The sequence below is a fragment of the Lissotriton vulgaris genome, chromosome 5 (genome assembly GCF_964263255.1).
Source record: "Lissotriton vulgaris chromosome 5, aLisVul1.2, whole genome shotgun sequence".
In the NCBI taxonomy this organism is placed as follows: domain Eukaryota; kingdom Metazoa; phylum Chordata; class Amphibia; order Caudata; family Salamandridae; genus Lissotriton; species Lissotriton vulgaris.
In genome coordinates this window covers 1,365,480,709-1,365,502,691 of record NC_141693.1, presented here as the reverse complement: position 1 = coordinate 1,365,502,691, position 21,983 = coordinate 1,365,480,709, and the positions used below count along the sequence as shown (strand labels likewise).

Below are 21,983 nucleotides of genomic sequence, written 5' to 3'. Positions count from 1 at the left end.
GCTGGGACCCTCCGCAGCGCCCACTTCCTTAGTCAATGACTATGTTCTGTGAGTCTGCTGCTGTCCAGTAATTCTCCCCAACTCTCATGCAGGACACCACGAACAACCCGCCACAGCAGCCTCAGTCATTGGACAGGCCATGACGCCTCCGCATAATTCGGGCAACCTCAAAACCCTCACGCTGACTGTCGCGCTTCAGACCCTCACTCAGCAAATGTGCAAAGCCATCTTTCTGGCATCCTGACACCCTCATACATCCCCAAGACTCTGCCCGCTGAGCCCCACAATGGAACAGTACCAACAAAGGCAGCAGTTAGGGGTTTCGGAAGAATTTTTTTTTAAATTAGGGGCGACACAGTTCACAAGTAATCATGCCACATGAAGAATTCCACATGAAGACACTGTTACCTCTTTCTTTGCGTTGTATTTCTGTACGGGCGCTGCAATCGCCGATCACTGCCCAGTGACATAAGGCTCGGCTGTAACTTAATTTGGAGCGGCGCCGGTCACATTATATTTTTGACTGCCGTGGTAGCCAGGTACAGTGCGAAACGCAGAAGGACGCAGCGCTGCACATGCCATAATTAAAGCGGCAACACTTTCTCCCATAATCTCCCGCCTTCGGCAGCAGGACGTGAAGGCACATCTCCTCCCACCCCCAGCGCAAGATGTTATAAAATAAATCACCTTGATCTGACCAGCCTGTCCCGCCCCGGCTGTGAGGGTAGAAGCCATTTGACCTGACACTAATGTCAAGCGGAGAGCGGCGCCACAGGAAATGATGATTGGATACAATGTAGCAGTGAGCTGCCTGCCAGCAGCAGTCTTAGCTCAGCCACAAGCCCCAAACCAGCAGGAGCAGCGCCCGCAATTAGTACAAGTACGATGCTCTGTCCGCTACCAGTAATCACACCACAATATTTTAAACACTGCTTCATGAGCCTTAGACACTGCAAATTATGCGTGACAATACATTTCTGTGCGGTGATGCGCAGCACCACAGTGAAATGCGTTGGTGTCACACCTAATGCGTGATACTTGACAGCACTGATTTCATATGTTTGTTTTTGAACTTACCTGAAGACTTAGACTGCAACAAAATTCTGTGGTGACTTCAAGCGGTCTCGGCAGAGTCTTCCAGTTTCTGTTGACATATAGCTTCACCTTGTGGACCCTTACTGCCTTTTAATTCATTTGAGTGCAGTTGTCAAAGGCCAGGGAATCGTGCTCTGACCCCAGACACCATGAGCATGCTTTGTGTGACTCTGCCACAGACATGCATTAGTAATAGACCCTAAATGGTTTGAACCATGTTGTTTTAAGGGGATGTGGGGACCATTTTCCTTTGCACACTTTCGTAGATTTTTTTTTTAAAAGGACCAAAAAAAACAAGGAGTTGCTCCGGATCCACATGTGAAGGTGCACAAAAAGGAACTGAACTCAGTACGCATGTTTGGCATTTACATGGGGCTACGTTTGTCACTTCTGGAGTGGAACAATGTTGGTGTGGAGCTGCACAATGCCACCTATCGGCACACAAGAATACTGCTTTAAAGTTTCCGGATTCAGATTGATGCCTGGGGAATATTCACAAGGTGAGGAATCTGCAGTAAGAAGTATCTATCAGAACTTTGCTTTAAAAAGATTTTTTAATTTAGAAAACAAATCAGTTGGACTGTGTAAAATCATGTAAAACGGCTCTAAGATTTGCAAAGAAATTATGAATGTTAAATCAAGATTAACAGTACTCTATAAACAATCCACACATTTCACACCATCTCTATCAATTGAAAACATTTAGCACTAACTCAGGTTAAACTTTTGGAGAATGGGTTCATGAATATAAGGTTTTGCCTCATTCATACTTACTCAGACAGGAGAAAGCATGCAAATTTAAATGGTTTTTTTTCTTTCGATATTTAGCTCACACCCTACCTCATTATCTTCAATATTATCCTCGCAGTCGGATAGTGCTTCGCAGATGGATTTTGTGCACTGAGGAGAGAGCCAGACAAGGTTGCGAAATGTTTGTATCACAGCTAAAATGTAAAATAATGCAGAACAGTTTAGACGACGGATTACCATGATGGCATTTGCTGCTGGCTTAGAGTTGGCAAATAAAAGGGATTTACAACATACATGCTTGCGTCAAGCACAGTAAGTGACCCACTAACATACTAAGAACTAGGCATCACATTTGTGGCAAAAAAAGTTATATGTGGTGGTACATTAAACAGGGGCTTTCTTTACATCAATTGGTAAAATCTTTAGATAATTTCAAAACCTGCTAAATCATAAACTTCTTTGTTTTAAAGACGTAGTATATCATAGTGCACACAATAGTACTAAAAGGCTAGAGTAGCAGTAGCAAAATGTTATTGTATAGAATATAAAATCTGTGACAATAATAGCAGTAGCGACTCCTTATTAGGGGCTTCAGGGAGTAATACCCTGCCTCCTGCGCAGACCCGGTGCATTTTTCAATTTCATGAACATTGCCAATGTGCAGGTCAGCCCTCTCTGCCTCATCGCCAAGCTCCTGATGACAGGAGGAGGGTCAGGGTCTGAGCAATGATCCAGCTACAGAGTGTGGTTTCAATATAAAATACTCTTTAGCTGGAGGGAGCAATACTCTAGCTAGATGTCTGGATTGTGCATGTTTGTGGGGCGTAGTTCAACCACGATCCCCTCACACAGGACCAATCCATTTTTAGGTCTCGCCTACAGCATTGCTTTAGCAAAGCTTGTTAGGCAAGATTATAGTAAGGCTTTCAAAAGTCTACCCAAACTGCGGATTAGATACAGTGCATGTGAGCCAGGCGCGTGCACAGCCTGCCACATCGCACACCATTTGCCTGAACCTCGGCATCAGACTTCAAAGGAATCCGCTCACCCGCCCCCGCATCAGACTTCAAAGGAATGCGCTCCCCCCGCCACAGCAATGCCGAGAGCTTGTTAGTAGATAGCTTACTGGTCTGTTGTATTTTATTCTCGTATTACTCTAATTTCTATGCACTCTCGATTTCTTTCAGTTTGTCTTCTCATCACAGGTTCTCTGCACTCCCTATCACTCCCGTCCACTGGTATATATTTGTTTATCACCCGTATTGTAGTTGATGCATTACGATGACATGGTTTGCATTCCTTCGTATGTATTGTAAATATTTTGTCTGTACAGCACTAAATAGGAGATGTACATTCCTCTTGCGTTCCTCACAAACATTGTAAATATTTTGTATTTATGTTATTTGCCTACATGTCAACATCATGCTCCGTAGGGGAATCTCACTAGATAGGAGCGACCGCTCAACTGCCATGGCATAGATGTCTTAGTTTTTCCAAGTCTTTTCTCAGACCGGGCGAGCTCGTGCCCTAGCGCAGTCTGTCTTCACACCGGCCAAACGGAGCGTGACAGCGGCAGACCAGCGCACTCGGGTTTAGATTACGTGCATGTTGGCTTTTTAAGCCGTGAGCGGACACACATCCTCCTTCCAGTTCTTTTAAACGCCGACGGATGCGGTTTGTCTCCCCTGGTGACTGATGCACTTGGAGGTAATTGATAGGCTGTTTTGCTTCGGAGTACAGGACAGGAACCCATACTGTTTATCTATTACTAAAGCATGCCATTTTTACAGCTTTGAACGCCCTTTCTACGGTAATCCGCTTGAAGGTCCCTCGCCGCTCCCACCCAGTGGGTGAGTCAGGGTGCCGATGCACGTTTTAACTTATTCCGTATAATCTTTATGGTTGTCTGCACATACCATGGTTAGTCTTAATGTCGGTTTTTGTGACTTTTTAGTACTGTGGGACATCCCCAACCGTGATGAATCAACTGGAAACAAATAACCTATAATCATAATCATGAAGTAGTTTCTGCTTTCAAGCTTGTGAACAGAAGGTGCTCGGTTGCAAGTTAAATGATAATTCAACCCCGCCCCCCACACACACACACAACCCCACACACACACACACACACACACACACACAACCCCACACACACACAACCCCACTCACACAATCCCCACACACAACACCAAACACACACAACCCTCCACACAGACACACCTCACACACAACCCTCCACACAGACACACCCCACACACAACCCCACACACACACACACACACCCCCACATACACACCCCACACACACAACCTCCCACACACACAACCCCACACACACAACAACCCCAAACACACACAACCCTCCACACACAGACACAACCCACACACAACCCTCCACACAGACACACCCCACACCCACACACAAAACCCCAAACACACACACAACCCCGCACACACATAAACACACAGACACACCCCACACACACAACCCCCCCACACACACACAACCCCCCCACACACAACCCCATACACGCACAGCCCTCCACACAGACACACCCCACACACACACAACCCCACACACACAACCCCAAACACACACACAACTCCACACACACCCACACACAACCCCACACACACAACCCCCCACACACAACCCCACACACACAACCCCCGCACATACACACAACCCTCCACACACAACCCCCCCACACACACAACCCCCACGCCCCCACACACACACACACACACAACCCCAAACACACACAACCCTCTACAGACAGACACACCCGACACACACACACACAACCCTCCACACAGACACACCCCCACACAACCCCACAGCCCCCACAACCCAGCACACACCCCCACACCACATACACCCCCACACACATAACCCCCACACATAACCCCCCCACACACAGCCCCCCCACACAGCCCCCCCCACACACAACTCCCCACACAAACACAAACTCCACACACACAACCCCACACACACACACAACCCCATACACAACCCCCCATACACACAACCCCCCACACACACAACCCCACCCCCCCCACAACCCCACGCACACCCCACACACACCACCCCACACACAACCCCCCACAGAACCACACACACAACCCCCCCACACACAACCCCCCACACACAACCCCCCCACACACAAACACACACACCGCCACACACACACACCGCCACACACACACCCCGCCACACACAAACAACCCCCACACACACAACCCCCCCCACACACTATCACTCTATCTATCTATCTATCTATTTATTGCCTTCACTCTATCTCCCTCACTCTATCTATCTATCGCCCACATTCTACCTATCTATCTATCTCCCTCGCTCTATCTATCGCCCTCACTCTATCTATTTATCGCCCTCACTCTATCAATCTATCGCCCTCACTCTACCTATCGCCCCTCACTCTATCAGTCTATCTATCTATCGCCCTCACTCTATCTATCTATCGCCATCACTCTATCTACCTATCTATCGCCCTCACTCTATCGCCCTCACTCTATCTATCGCCCTCACTCTATTGCCCTCACTCTATCTATCGCCCTCAGTCTATCGCCGTCAGTCTATCGCCCTGTCTATCTATCAATCGCTATCACTCTTTCTATCACCCTCACTCTATCTATCTATTTATCGCCCTCACTATCTATCACCCTCAGTCTATCTATCGCCCTCACTCTATCTGTCTATTTATAGCACTCTATCGCCACCACTCTATCTATCTTTCTGTCTTTCTATCGCCCTCACTCTATCTAGCTGTCTGTCTGTCTGTCTGTCTGTCTGTCTGTCTGTCTGTCTGTCTGTCTATCTATCTATCTATCTATCTATCTATCTATCTATCTGTCTATCTATCTGTCTATCTATCGCCCTCACTCTATCTTTCCATCGCCCTCCCTCTATCTATCTATTGCCCTTCATCTATCTATTGCCCTCACTCTATCAATCGCACTCACTCTATCTATCTATTGCACTCAATCTATCTATCGCACCACCACAGCATCACTCAGCACCACCACAGCATCACTCAGGGGCACCACAACATCACTATGCGCTACCACAGCATCACTGAACGCTACAGCATCACTCATCGTCACCACAACATCACTCAGCGCCACCACAGAATCAATCTGTGCAACCATTCAACAACAACTGGTTCAAATATGTTCTCTCAATGTTTCAAGATTTATTATAAATGTCACAAAAAGATGTTAATATTTCACTTCTGTTCTTGAATTTGTCACAATAAAATACACTGAACATAATATTCACAAACGTATTTTACAAAAGTTTAAGCGATTGCCATTATAAATTACAATAACTTTTATTTACGTATTAATTATTTTAAAAAAACTTAAAAGCCATTGTTATTTGTTATAGAAATACATCCAAGTCACGTAAATACAACACATATTGCATTACAAATGCTATAGGTGTCACATTTGCGGAAGTTATAACTATTGGCATTGTAAATGACAAAGCTATTAATTTCGCTATTTTCAAAACCAACACATAAATTAAAAATGTGTCATTTACAATACCAATAGCTCAAAGTTTCCTAAAGCGAGACCTATTGCATTGCAAATGCTTGTTACTTGCCTACCTGCCATCTCCAGTGATGAACTTACTAAAATCTGTAGGAAGGTGAAATCGGGTGCACCCACAGACCCAATGAGACCTAGTCACTTTCTAGGAGCCCTAGAATTTTTCCTCCCACCCCTAACCGCGATTTTGAATCTATCTTTTGCTACGGCCACGGTTCCCCTCTGCTGGAAACAGGCCTGGGTAACCCCGATCATAAAAAAACCCTCCCTAGACCCCGCCAAACCAGAGAACTACCGGCCTGTCTCTTTGCTACCTTGGGTCGCTAAATTGGCAGAAGCCCACGCGAATAAAATACTCAGTGAGTATATGGGGAAAAATAACATCCTAGACCCCTCCCAACATGGCTTCAGGCCGGGCCATAGTACGGAATCCGCGCTCCTCACTTCCACCGAGAGCCTGCGGGAAATCATGGATACCGGCAAAAGTGCCGCGCTGATACTGCTTGATCTTAGCGCGGCCTTCGACACGGTGTCCCATGCCATTCTCCTGAAACGCCTGGAAGATATAGGAATCGTGGACTCAGCGCTCCAATGGTTTCGGTCCTTCCTGACCAGCAGATCATTCAGGGTATCTGCCCCCCCGTTTATCTCCAAACCTCAAGACATAGGGCAAGGGGTACCACAGGGCTCAGCTCTCAGCCCCTCCCTGTTCAACCTATATATGCAACCTTTGGCAGAGGTTGCTAAGAGATGGGGCCTCACAATGGTGTCGTATGCTGACGACACTCAGCTAGTCATCAGCCTTTGTGAGGCTCCCTCCCCGGAGGCTACCAACTTTAGGGATGGACTGTCTGCCGTCGCCAAATGGATGACAGCAAACTGCCTCCAACTGAACGGTGGTAAAACCGAGGTACTAATAATGGGGAAAAACAGCAACAACTGGAACGATTTATGGTGGCCTCAGTCTCTGGGCCCAGCACCCCCTCCAAAAAAATTAGTAAAAAACCTAGGGGTGTGGCTGGACTCGACCCTGAGCTTCCAAGCACACACTAAAAAAGTTGCCGCAACCTGCACTGGACTACTGAGAAGCCTATACCACATCCTGGGCTACTTCGACTCCAAGACACGACAACTCATAGTGCAGTCTACTATCTTGTCTAGACTGGACTATGCGAGTGTCCTGCTGCTGGGAGCGAATAAAGCAGAGATAAAAAGATTCCAACGAATCCAGAACTCGGCAGCCAGAGCGATAGTAGGCCTTCCGAGGAGATGTTCAGTAAGAGCGACTTTGCAAAGACTTCATTGGCTGCCCATAGAAGCCCGGATCCAGTTCAAGGCCCTCTTATTTGCCTTTAAGATCCTGAAGAATGAAGGCCCAGAGCTTCTTCGGCCTCTGATGACCCCCTATAAACCCAAACGAAACCTCCGGTCCATGGGGCAACATCTAGCCCTGATACCCCAGACGAAAATCTGTCGCATCGGAGGTCGTTCCTTCAAGCTACTGGGGGCCAAACTGTGGAACTCCCTCCCTCTCCACATCCGTTGCATGGATGAATTGTTAGCCTTCCGAAGAGCGATCAAAACCCATCTTTTTCCCACCACATAGATCCCTCTCTCGTTTCCAGTAGATTGTGTTATGGTTCTAGCGCCGGGACGCCCCGTTGCTGGGGCAGCTGTTGCGCTCTACAAAACATATAACATAACATAACATAACAAAACCAGACATACTGTTCATGCCTAAGGCAGCACAGTAGATCCGCTAAAATGTGGCTGTTAGGGCGCACATCAGCGCATTCCTGAAGCCAATGAAAAGTCGCACAGAGCAGCAAAGATAAGATCCCCAGCACTATTACACCTTAAGTAGGGCTGTGGTTCCAATTCATTTAAGAAGCAGGGAGAGGGATTGAGGTGGGCCTTCCCTGTTTTCAGTCCTGTTCTTGTTGCTGTGTTTGGCTCCTTCTTGTGAATCTTGGCTTGCTGGTTCCAATGTACAGCACAAGGTTCCTACTCTGCTGCTGCCATGAAGACACCGTTGATGCCAGCTAACAATGCTAGGTGATAACCTTTTTAAAAAAAATATCTTTGTATGTGTTGGTGAGTGATTGAGAGGGCGTGGGGAGAGTGAAAGTGTATGCGAGTGGGGTTTAGAGTGTCAACAAGAGTAAACATTTGTGAGAATCTGAGTTTGAGAGTGAAAGTGAGTACGAGCGAATGATTGAAGGAGTGTGAGTTTGTTAGAAGGAGTGGTTGATTGGATGTTGTGAGGGAGTGAAAGTGAGTCAAGGGTGTAGCTATAAACAGTACAGCAGGTGCAGTTGCACCAGAGTCCAGACTCAATGAGTCTCTGTAAGTGTGTTAGTAAATGAGAATGAGAACCAGCGAGGATGCATATGTTTGTGCGTGAGTGAAAATGAGCAAGTGAAAAAATGTGAGTAAGAGTGAGAGAGGGGAAGAGACCAGATGTGAGAGAGCAAGGCAATTTTGAAAAAAATCGTGTGAACTCCTTGCTGGTATTATGCGTCACCATTGTCAAAGATCACCAGCCGCCGCTGAATAATAGCCAAAATTATAACACATGAAAACAAAAAATATCAACCACTGAAAACAACTTCATTATAAAAACATCCTGGCCATATCTATGTAAAAACACAAACATCATTAATTAACTTTTGTGTTAAGAGTCCTTGCGGCCTATACTAACATATGACTATAGTACTATGAAGGAATGAATGAAAAAGCTTTATTCGATTTCAGAGAACATAAAATCATAAAAGCAGCAAGTTCATTTCTCAGACAAACAATTATCCAAATAACTACATTAAAAAACAGTAGATACATATATTTTAAAAACGAATTAAACTTTTCCTTTTCCTCAACATGCTTTTTAAAAAACCTATCATTTAGCAACACAGTATACATCATTTAAAGATAATAGAAACAATAGGGCCGGGCGGCATTGTCGCCAGGTACCTTGTTTTTTCAAGAGTGGTTTGATCCATCTAGACCTTTCTGTGGCATAAAATTTACAAAAACATATCGCGTGCAGCGTAGATTGATCTGACGTATTATCACACGAGCACTTACAAAGCGTTCTGTCCCAATCGTTCACTTTGGGAAATGTGATTAAACGAAAAAAGTGTTCAAATCTAAATCTTGTCAGTAGATATCTATCAAAGCCCTCCAGACACCAAATTAAATATGGTTGAATGGTAAACGAGACTAGGGTGAGTTGATGTTGCAGTACAGTTTTTTTATTTAGTTCTACTCCTGGCCTTAGAGTTTCTAGGTGGGTCCAGCAGAGCAACTTTAAATCCTTCCTCGATATGTTACTCAGGGATTCTGGATGATGAAAGAACTCGGATCTCCCCAGGTCATTTGTAAACTTACGAATGTAAGACAGCCATGGTATCCTAGTGGCCTTATCCATACCCAAACAATCATTTATAATGTCTCTATTTAATACAAGAACGGGCGAGGTCCAGGCTCTATGTCATAACAATAAGGGTTGCATACTGATGAGGTCGCTGACGTATCGAATGTCCAGCTCTGAGTGACAGTTAAATACAGATGAACTTTGGGGGATGGCTAGGATGAATCTTAAAAAAGCATTTTCTACCTTTTGAATAGGTGTAGAATCATAGATTCTCAAAACCCCTGCCCTGTAGATGGCTGTACTTATGCACTTAGCCTGGTAATTTTTTACAGGATTTCAGGATTTTCTCTTTCCCAGCGAACAGGGGACAGTCTCTGTTCTTTCGTCTTCCACAGGTCATAACAAATGTTTTAGTTACATTGAGTTTCAAACCCCGGTTATCCATGAAATTTATATATGTATCTAAAGCCGTTTGTAGGTCTATTTGGGTTCTTGCCATTATCACGGCATCATCGGCATACAGGAGTGACACGATTTGTTTATGATTTACCTGCGGGGAGTCGCGGACTACCGTACTAATGTTAGAACCTTTGAAACAAATCAACATCTGACTTGAGTTCTTTATACAGTTCAGTTAAATTTCAGATACAAATAGTTTCTAAAAATTCACTGTATGATCAACAGTTTCCTTTTGTTATTGTTCTACAGTCCACTTCAAATTGATAAATATGAATATATAATAATCGAAAACTCAGAGTAGCTGATTAAACACATGCATCAAGATTGTAAGTTAAGTATATCTGCTTAGATATGGGGTAGTTAATTACCAAATAATGAGTGTAATGATTTCCCACATCTGTCAATGTGTTTAAAATGAACAATGCCGATTGAATTTGAAGGTCTGTGTTTTTTTATAGAGCCAATGTCAATCAGAGCCATTTTCAACTAATTTGTTAGGTCTCACACCTAGCGTTGCAGTGCGCAGCACTGCTCGCGCAGCACAAGACTTTTTGTATGGGGGTTTTAAAACGAGTCTAGGAATCGCACACGCTCATGCGTGTGCTTTTTGTTTTTCCCCATGCTATTGGCTTATGCGTGCGTCTTTTTAACCCCTTCCATGCTCATGACGGAACGGTTCCGTCATGAGCATAAGTTGGCCTGTGCTTATGACGGAACCGTTCTGTCATGGTTCCATAGGCCCAATGGAACGTTCAGCACCTCAGCAAAATTCACGCAGTACAGAAGGGGCTAATAAAGACAGTACGCAATTGGCCAAAGGCGGGCGCATTGCTCCGCCCATGGCCTATTGGTGTCTATTACGTGCACCAATGCCATATGGTTTCAATTATCGTGTCCAGACACTGGCGCAATATTTGAAATCACATGTCTTGCTGTGGCATGCACGCATCACTCACCGGCTTGTTTTCAATAGCGAACGCAGAGACCACGTTGCTTAGACTACTGGAAGGAAGGAAGTAATTAGACCTTGTTACAGAGAGCTGGGTGCTTTAATCCTCTTAAATACCGCTGTCTGCATGATGACGCAACTCTGTGCATTGGAAGAGTTAACCACAGACTTCTGTGATGCAGCAAGAGATGGCATGGTCGGTGAAAATGTGAGAGTGCATCAATTTTAACTAATGTGCATGCACTTGTGACCCCATCTTGCACAATCACACCGTAGACATAAGTTAACTCTAAGGATGCACATACCCGGCTCACGCAACAAAACAGTAATTAGAAGGAGTGAAAGAGTGTATGTACATGTAGGTGGACTCTAGGTCAAACCCAGGCTCAAGAGCCTTTCTCTGCGCTTCATCTCAGCATGGGCCAAAAGGGAGCGAGGGGGAAAGGTGTTTAGCTTAATAGTCTAACACATGCTTTGCGCAATTCGAATAACTATACCGATACTGAAAAAGGTTCTGAAGTTGTTTTGTTTTGTTATATGCTTAGGGAATGAAAATATTTACCATTTCAGATTCATGTGAATCTCAACCCCGCTGACAGCCCACAGCAACTCATACGCTTGCTTATCCAGACTGGCTTTTGTAATTTTCTTTGTAGCATCGGTGACTTTGTTCCAGGATTCAACACAAACTAGACAATGCTCTACTCCTGTGGCATAGATCAACTTTGAAGAATTCCTTTATTCCTTCCATGAGCTAGACAACACTTTGTGATTTCGAAGAAAGCCCACAGCCTCGGACTGATGTCCTACTCATTGTCCGTGCAGTCCTGTGCGAGTAAAAGATGTCACTAAAGTCCCTCTGTGTCCACGAGCAATCGCATCTAGTTCTACTTCTATGTCTGTGCCCGTTCCTGGTTTTTGGCTTTGAAAATATAGCCACCCTAGCTTTAGCTGTGCTGGTAGTAGGAGGCAGGCATCCCTCTTCCTGCACAGCTGTCTGCTGCCTTTCCGCACACCCCTGCCAGGTTATAGGTATCACACGAGCTTCACACATGGCAAGGCCCGTCGCAGTTTACCGCACTAGTGTGCCCGGACCTCTGCCTGTCTAAGGCACATTTGTAAAGTTTTTTTGTTGATACATGCAAAGTGACACATTCCATGAAAAAGGCACAGTGGTGCGCACACAGGCCAGGTAGGTCAAGAAGCATCACAGAACCAGCTGTTCCTAATCCACTCTTCTTCGACTTGGTGCTACGTGTTTGCATAAGTACACAAGTTTAAAGAGCATCAAAAAAATGCTTTCTTTTTCACCCCCGGGATTTCCATAAAAATGCACATACTGGTTACTTCTGTTGGGGGTATACTGTTGTAAGGTTTAAGAGAAGTGCATATTTGAATGTCCATGGAACTGCCTATTATTAACTCATTGATAGATATATAGCCCCAGCCAACTATGACAAGTTGTTGTCCTACTTCTTTGTCTAAAGCGTGTCCTGGTTTTTGGTTTTGAAAAAAGTGATCATCCTCCTGAAGGCGTTAACATTTTTGAAGCACTATATTTTTGCATGTGCCCTCGGACGCTTACACACAGTTCTGTACTGTGTAGTTGAATAATGTAAGAAACATTAAAACCAAATTGCATGCTTGCGGCTCCTCTAAGGATCGATAGAGTACAGGCAGGAAACCCGTGCCCGGGTGCACGTCCAACTCCGCTTGCAGAGCAGTCCTGCAAACACCTTAGAATGTGTAATTTTCTAAGGGACGCCACTATCGACAGCGTATTCTGGGCTCCACTTTCAGTATGGAATATTGACCTGGTGTCGTTAGGGTGACCAACTGGCATTGGTGCAAATTCAGGACGGTGAGTGTATAAATTCAGGACAAAGGGTCGGGATTCAGGACACAAATTCAGGACAGGAGGTCAAAATTCAGGACAAAACTTCAGGACAATTGAATACGTTCTACAGACACATCAGAGGTCGCGCAATAGTATAGAAGTAAGCCCAGCCATATCCAAACATATTCAACCGTTTTCAAACCTATCCTTCATGAAACCTTCAATCTATAATTTCAATCCTCCATCGCCTCATGCATCCTTTCACTCATACATCCATTATCCATCCATCCACCCTTTCACCCTATCCATCTGTACACTCATCCATCCACTCTTCTACCCATCCATCCATTCACTCATCCATCCAGCCATTTACCCTTTCACCCATCCTTTCACTTTCTCATCCATCCACCCAGTCACTCATCCTTCCACCCTTCCACTCTATAAGTCATCCATCCATCCTCCCTTTCTCTCTCCATCGACCCTTTCACTTAGCAATCCTTCCTTCCATCCATCCACCGACCCATCCATCTACTAATCCACTCATGAATCCATCCATTGACCCTATCACGCATCCATCCTTTCTCTCATCCATTTATCCTTTCACTCATCTATTCATCCTTTTGTCCATATACCCTCCCTTTCACTCATTCGTCCAGCCATTCACCCTTGCATTTATCAATTAATCAATCCATCCATCATTTCACTTATCCATCCACCCACTCACTCACTCATCATCCACCTTTTCACTCATCTATCCTTTCACTCATCCATCCACCCTTTTACCCATCCAGCTACCCTTCCACCCATACATCCAGCCATTTACCTTTTCTCTCTTCCATCCTTCCACTCACTCATTAAACCATCCATCCTCTCTCATTATCCATCTATTCAATCTTTCATTCATCCATTCACCCTTTCCCTAATTCATCCAGCCATCCACTCATCCCTTCACTTACTCATCACCCACCTTTTCATATTAATTTTGAGCTGAGCCTTTTTGACAAGAAGCCCATCAAGAACTTCACCCTCGCTGCATGAGCCATTCCAGGACTGGGACAGAAGCCAACCAGGGCAGAGACAGGATCCACCACAGGAGAGGGACAGGAGCCATCACAGGTGGAGGGCAGGGGGGGGGGGGACAGGAGCCATCACAGGAGGGGGAACAGGATCCACCAGGGTGGGCACAGGGGTGGGCATGCAGTATTCTAGTATAATCTTGGTCTCTTCCAGGGTGGGGTAGGGCTCCTCACCCCCTCCTGGACAAGACAACGAGAATACAGGCTCTTTCCAAAATGTTAGTTTTGCCATGCCCCACTGTGATGTACAGTACTTACAGGAGATGTTCCAAGAGAACTGATTTAACTGATTGTCCTCCATACTTTGTTAATCAGTGTGGGTGCGATTGTGCCATTTCTTAATTTTATTACATTAAGACTGCATGTTAGAAGAAACTAGGTTTGTTTACAATTTAGTGACAGCATTTAAGCTCTGTGAAGAGAACCAGTGCTGCGCAGTGTAATCAGGGCCGGTTCTAGGATGTTTGGGGCCCTGGGTAGAAATGGAATGTGTGAAGCCCTCCTAAATCTCAGAGACATGGCGCTTCCAGGGCTGTTTGCATCTGAATAGATGCCCCTGCTCCTGAAGCTGCCAACCCTCCCTCTCTTCCATCTTCAAACACCTCTTAACAGCTCATCAAGGGCTGGAGGTGTGAGGGTTGCCATCCTGCTGTGCCTCTCCAATGCTGCTGGGTATCTGAGCTTTGCATCAGAGTCAAGAAGGGAGGAGGGTGGAAGCTGTGCCGGCTTTAGGGTAGTGCGACCGGTGCCCGGGGTTAAAATTACAGACAAATGGCGTCCGTTAAAGAACCCTTCACGGACTACGGACAGATGGCCGGAATTACGGACTGTCCGTGAAATTTACGGACGGTTGGTCACCCTGATCGGTGTCGATTTTTTTCTGGGCTTGTTGGACAAATGCCAACAATGCAGAAATGTGGATGGACTGGTTACACCTTCTCCTCACAAACACGGCCTGCTGGGCGACTGCCTGCACGACAAAGGGGCTTGTCTAAAAAAAATCTCCAGACATGATAACCTGGGCTAGGACTGCAATTTGCTCCCTCTTTAATGCAGGGCCTATTGAGACAACAAGATGGAAAGCGATATCATTTTGTCTCGCCTTCTTGTTCCACTGGTGTCTCGGTATTTCGCTCCACATCTGCTTGAAGGGACCCACACAAAATAAAGAGGAGTGTCACTCGAGCAGGTGACACTCTCAGACCACCATCCAGCCCAGAGGTCACTAGCGCTCCAGGGAACCCAAGATCCCCCCGCACACTGCTCGGGTGATCTGCAAAACAAGGGTGCTTTCAGGAACCAGAAGCTAGAACAAGCATTTGCGATGCAATAGGTCTGAACGCAGCTCTACAGGACGAGAGCTTCGAGATGGACTATTGGCGCCGCCGGGAGCGCATGGCCCTGCTACTGCACTACTACAAGAGGCAAAACTTCGCCAGACTCCAGAGGTGAGGACTGCAAGGATCTACCCTAATTGGGTCAGTGGAAGCAGGTTTTCCCTTGTAACTGACATTGTCTATTCATTTACTCCTTCTCCAAAACATAATGCAGTTGTTCAAAGATGCCTATTTAGATGTTTAAGTGTCTCTTTATGATGACTTTTCAGCACCAGTCATCCATCGTTAATTGAGACTTCAATCCATCATGCCCTTGGTTGGTGGAGTGAGCAGGTGAACCGCCAGTTAGATTAATGATTTTCCAGATTGTTGTCAGTTTCTTGTCCCATTAGTGGTTATATTTCTGATCCCATGACGCTGGGATGACGGCTGCTGGGATGATGGTGTTCAGTTTGAAGCCTTTTTAGATGAGTGGCATCTTCAGGGTTACCTCTTTGGGACCCTTATTAAGTGGAACAAGGAAAAGCACACCCTTTATTTTTTTTAATCTCATTTGCATAATAGAATCATCATTTTGAGTTAGAGATATTTTGGTTGGACCTTGTAGACTTTATGAGAGAGCAGAGGGAGAATTGTGAACTTGACTATTTGTGCTACTGGGATTAATAGGAGAGCGGTCAGTCTTTTTATCTTGTGCTTCTTTTTGTCTGAGATTCTTGCAGGATGTGGATTTATTTTTTAATCTGAATTTAGTTTTGGATCTGTTGGGAATTCTGTAACTTTTTGTTTTTGGATCACTATTATTTGTGGTACAGTAAACCAGGCAAGGCACTAACCAGGCCCTTCTGAGTTCCAGTGGATCGGTAACTGCGACAGGGCTTTCCTGAGCATCATGACCTGGCCATCTGTAGTCTTAGCAATGTCATATACCTGAAAGGTGCTGCCAAGGTCCGACTCAAACAAGACATTGCGGTTGTTTATTTTTTTTTTCATTATTTATACTTTGGGGTTGTGACAATTTGCATGTCCCAGTAAGAGGATACACGCTTGAGGTTTATTCAACACAAGTAACTTTTATTTTTTGAGAAGCCAAGAGGCATTCATTTATTTCTCTTCAGATCCTCATGTAGTTGTATCTTGACATTGACTTTTTTGGGTAAGTGCAAAAGAGGAGCAATGAAATGCACTGTGCTTAGTGGGTACTGACGTAGACATCCCTGCAGCACTGGTTCTTGGATTGTGACCTCAATCCAGGAACTGGTCCCCATTCTTACATTTGTCTTAATTAACAACCGCACACTAGTGTAAAGGCAACATGTATGACTGTGTTTAGTTATTTAACAAAACATTGCGTCTTTTTCTTTTTTCACTTTTTTTCTGAATGAATCCTTTATATTATGAGTGAATATGACCGCCTATATGTGTTTTGTCCATCTAGACTTTTTCCAAAGCTTTATATGTATTGAAAGATTTATTTTGCCTGATCGCTAAGAAGTAATACTGCATACTACAGAATGGAAATCTCTAATAATGCGTAAATACAAATAATCTAGGACTCTGCAGAAGAGTGTTCAGCTGTAGTGTACCTCAAAGTCATGAATATAGACTCTTATGTTAGTGTTTTGTTTTGGTACGTTTGTGGAGGGTAAGGTCTTGTAATGATCATTACCGGTTGCAGAGATTTTTTATTCATCATGCTGCGTATATAGCAAGGACTTCACCGCATGGGTAGCACATCACTTCACATACAAAGACAGATTTCATAGAACTAGATAACAGCACAGAGATTCACAGTGCAGATGCAAAATTGCGAGGAAAATAGAACAAGAATAGAAGCTACCGTAGCAAGAGATGGGTCCAATAATTATCCTGTTGCAAATGGAGCATGAATAGTGAAGTTTTAGAGTCTTGCAGAAGACTAGGGAGTTTCCATTGCATTGCAGTTCTTCGAGGAGGTTATTATAAGTCTTGGGACTTGATAGGAGAACGTTTAAGGAGCTTTTGATATTTTATTTACTTCAGTTTCGTGAAATAGCGTTTTTTGTCCAATGTCTCTCTTACCTCTTGTGATGTGGAGCTTGTTTTTTAGGGATGGGTAGGAGGGCCAGCTAAGGTGAATCGCCTTGTGAGTAAACAGACTATTTTGAATTCATTTCCAGCCTCATGTAGCTGCCTGTGTAGGTCTCTTGGATGTGATGTCTATTTTTATTGCTCCCTTCACCAAGTGTGAAGCAGTGTAAGATTGCTGAGAGGTGCTGCCGAGTATTTGGTGAGGCCAGCTAGCGCGGTGTTGGCATCATCAAGGTGAGATTGCACCAGTGAATGAACTGGTTTTAGCCAGATAATATATGTGGGTTTGCACAGTTTGAGCTATTGACATTGCAAATGATAAAGCTTTTTATTTTTGTTTTTGTATTTAAAACATAAATAAAAGGCATAGTCATTTACAATGCCAATAGCTCAAACATTTGCAAATGTGAGACCTATTGCACTGCAAATGCTTGTTACAGTTGGCTTTGGGCCCACCTATTTCACCCACTGGTTTATTTACCAGCATTTTTCATCCATTGGCTTGAGACTTTGTCAATCACGTCTTGGCTCAGCCAGAAGAACATGGCAATTTCACCGGATACTACTGAATGGCAGGTTGTAGGTTTACACCTCCAAAGGTGTGCATGCATAGAAGTTCATAGGGACTACTCTATGATTAAAGACCTATGTTAGCTCCTCGTAGCTTATCCTGCCACTTCCTCTGCACTTTTTCTGTCCTTTGGCGGCTGCTCTCTCCCACTGTTCCTTCTGTCTTTTGAGTGTTGCTCCTCCTTCTCACTCTGTCCTTTCATTCCTCCATTCCATCCTTCTTTATCGTGATGTTCCACTTATTTCCCACCTGCATCTCTGTCGCAGTCCGCCCTTCCCTCCCTCTTTTCCAGTGGGTCTCTTTTTGTTCCACTTTCACTTCCCCAGTAATGCTCCTTGCTTTCTGTGTCCCTCGTTCCTCCCACAACTCCCATACGTACCCCCTTCCCACTCCTCAATTTTCCTGTGTGCTCCTTGTTCCCATCCCATACTTTCCCCTCATAGAGGCTTCTCATTAGTTCTGTAAAGAACAGGAATTATTTTTCCTTTTTTCATTTCCTAGAAATGAAAGGGTGTCCATATTGAAAGCTCCCTTTATGATGCAATTTCTGTTTCTATGTCAAATGAGCGTCAGAGGAAAAAGAGCCTTTATTATAGCCCTCCCCTTCTATGGCTCAGAAACTAAGAAGGACTATAATGAAAGCAATATCACCAAAGGTGTGATGATTCAATGAATGACGATCACATACAAAATCTCCTAATGAAACTAACATGTTATGGGTAAAGGAACCTCACACATGGTCTGCCCTGTCAGCCTGCTGAGGTAGTACTACGAGAGGGGACTATCCCTCTTCTTGAGGGAGTCCTTATCAAAGGTTACTGGACGTGAAAGGGAATCCAGATTGTATTAAAATTACCTCAAAGTGAACCCAAGTGTTTCTATTTATTAAGAGTGCCAAGGGTAAAATTAAAATAAATAATAAGGGATGTATTCTGAGTGCTGACTCAAAATATATTTCTGAGTGTTGACATGTTTCAGCCTGTATAAATACCCAACGGGTCAAAGGCTATCATCATGATACGAATAATCCCTCTCTCAATGGTACACGTACACCTTTTTACATAAGATATATGATGGAAATGAGTTTCCTACCTTTTTCATTAAATAGAGATGAGAGCCTATCTATGTAAACCTAAATCCACATGGTCATGCGGGAGCTACCATGGTAGCTGTATGTAATAGCCATTTAAATGAGTTGGACTCTGATCTTGCTCCGGGCATAAAATACACTAGAACCCATTAATCTGCCACATCTGACGGGGCAGTCATGCACAGCGTGAGCGGATTCCTGTATTGACGGGTGGATTCATGCAAATGTAGCAGTTTACATATCTAATTAACCGATAAAATATACATATTCTCAGTGAGTTGCCAACAAAACGCTGGTGCCCAATAAAGACTTCAAAGCGGGTACCTCTCCTATTGATTGTACAGTGCTTCAAGGTGGGCTTCCTAGTTTCATTTTATGTCAAGAACACTCCTCAAGTAATGATGGTGATCCACCGATTCAATAACAGTACTATTGATCCTCCAAGTAAACATGATGAACATTTTAGAAAATGACAATGTTTTTTAAGACAAAAAAAAGATTACGTTTGTACTCCTCTAATTGGGCGCACAACGTTTAGAGTCCTAAAGGTGTGGCTGCCATCATTAACAAATAGTCTGCGCAAGTAGGATTAATTAACATATGGGAGCCAAAATTTGGAAGGATGTTCTTTAGGTTCTGAAAGACAGCATCAAAGGTCTACGAGACATAGGTAAAAAAATGGCGCCAGGATGCACCTCTGTTTTAGAACATTTACTATATAAATTTGATTGTAAAGCTACTCCTGGATGTGAATCTCACCATTGCTCAGGTAATCCAGGTTAATAGGGTTTGTAGCAGCAACCCCATTGCTATGGCAAAACCCGCAGGAAGTGGGTCAGCCCTGCTGAGTCCCTCATCCTATCATAATGCGGTCTGATAGTATATTGTTAAAAAGGACCCTAACAGGTAGTGGAGTATACAGCAAAATAATAGGTTTTAGCACATATTCCCAAGATACTCTTTGTAGCTATTAGATATAGCCATTCCAGTGAATCAAAAGTTTTATCAGGATATAAAATAAACAGAAATCACCGCAAGTTTGGGCTTCAATTGTGGAGTAATATAAATTGTGTGCTCAGGGTGTGTGATCTTTGGCCATTCTGGGGACAAGCCATGCCTGGCTGGGTAACACCATACCCTTCATCAGTGGGGACACCCTAATGGCAACCACTTAGGAAATAATTTTGCTATCTACCATTATGCCAGAGCAGATTATCTTTCCCAGAGCTACAATAATCTTCTCTTGCATCACCTAAGACAGTATTCCATCTTACAACTTTGTCTCATAAACGTCCAAAAGATGACAGGCCAACACATCTCTATATTTGTTATGAAACTGTGGTATGACACACTCTTCCCATGTGCTTTGCGAGTAGCTTGACTTTCTATAGCTAATTTAATTTCCATTGTTGAGCGGTGCAAATATCACTTACCTCTGTTCATCTTCAAACCAGGCAAGTGTAATGTCATCTAGATAACGCCATGTAGATGCAGAATCTACCAGTAAGTTGTTAAGGTAGTAAGAATGTCAGAGCTCTTCCCCGACCACCAGTCTATTTTCTCCTCGCACTGCTGAAACAGTGGCTGACCCAACACCCTAGCCTATCCTCACTCAACCTGGCAGGTGGTGTCCGAGTCCTTCCTTTATTATTTTGCCTTGCTAGTGCAGATGTCCCTCAAAAAGCCACCTCCTTGCTAACACTTCATTAAAGTAACGTAATTTCAAATTTACCTCCAAAACGAGCCCTATATCTCTGGATTCAACATACTTTCTCTCAACAACTTTCTGCTCTGATTCTAAGCAATCAGTCTACATATGTGGAGATTTTTAAATACCTCCTTTTTTGGTTACGCTAATCCCTCTTATAGAGAATTTAAAAGTTTCCCAGACTATATTTAGGCATCAAACCAAAATTAATGTTGAGGAATTCTATAATTGAGGTCCGTTTCTCCTCAAGGCGTCCAGCAGTGCCCTCAATGTAAACCTCCAATAACCACACTAAGTGCCATTTTCTGGAAATAAGATATCCAGTACAATCAGGGAATTGTCAGAAAGCGTAAAAATAGTCAGAATGAGTAGCCAATGAGGTCAAGATTTTAAACTTGAGACAACACATGAAAGGGAAAAATGCATCGTTAGGTAAAATATTAACGTAGCTGTCAAGTTTTCACATTACATATGTGTGACATTATCATCATTTAAGTGTGTTTGTGAGTGACAGTCCAAACCTTTTGTGAGACATTTAGAGTGAAACGTAATTGTTATTAAAAACAAACATAAATTTCCCTTTAATAAGGTACATTTAAGAAAGTATCCTAAGTGGTGCAGCAGTTAATTTTTCCTTCCACCTCTAATTATCTATTCCGGCTGTAGACTTTCAAAGCAGCTGCACTGATAAATATTTTTTCCACTGGGTGAGTTGAGAGGAGCCTTCAAAACTGTGTGACAAAGTGTTCCACGGAGGGATGGTTCACCAAATTGGGTTAGTCTGACCCTTGATGCGTGGCACTTGGCAAGGCTGCAATAACGCGTTTAATCCCATTTTAGCCGCACATATATTTTCTAACCCATAGCATGTCACATATTTGAGCCACTGGTCTTGCTATCCATGCCACAAGTCTAGACCCACAGTTTGATCTGCCCTATGATGGCTTTAGTACCAGTTTAAATCTCTGCCCCTTAGCAGAGGTTCAGCACAGTATCAAGGAACTCACAAGAGTAAAATGGGTGGCACATCATTCTCTGTTCAAGCAGCCCAACCATGGAACTCATTTCCCTCCAACATAAGATCCATGGATCTTCAGAAA

General features: G+C 44.1%; 1 protein-coding gene across 4 annotated transcripts in view; it reads right to left on the bottom strand.

Moving 5' to 3' along the window:
• Nucleotides 1–21,983, bottom strand: part of AP4B1 (adaptor related protein complex 4 subunit beta 1) — a 286,861-nt gene that overhangs the window by 137,264 nt on the left and 127,614 nt on the right. For all 4 annotated transcript variants that reach the window (XM_086923299.1, XM_086923302.1, XM_086923300.1 and 1 more), the window contains one exon: nt 1,936–2,039. In XM_086923299.1, the coding sequence (XP_086779425.1) occupies nt 1,936–2,039 (104 nt within the window). The remainder of the gene's footprint in view (nt 1–1,935; nt 2,040–21,983) is intronic.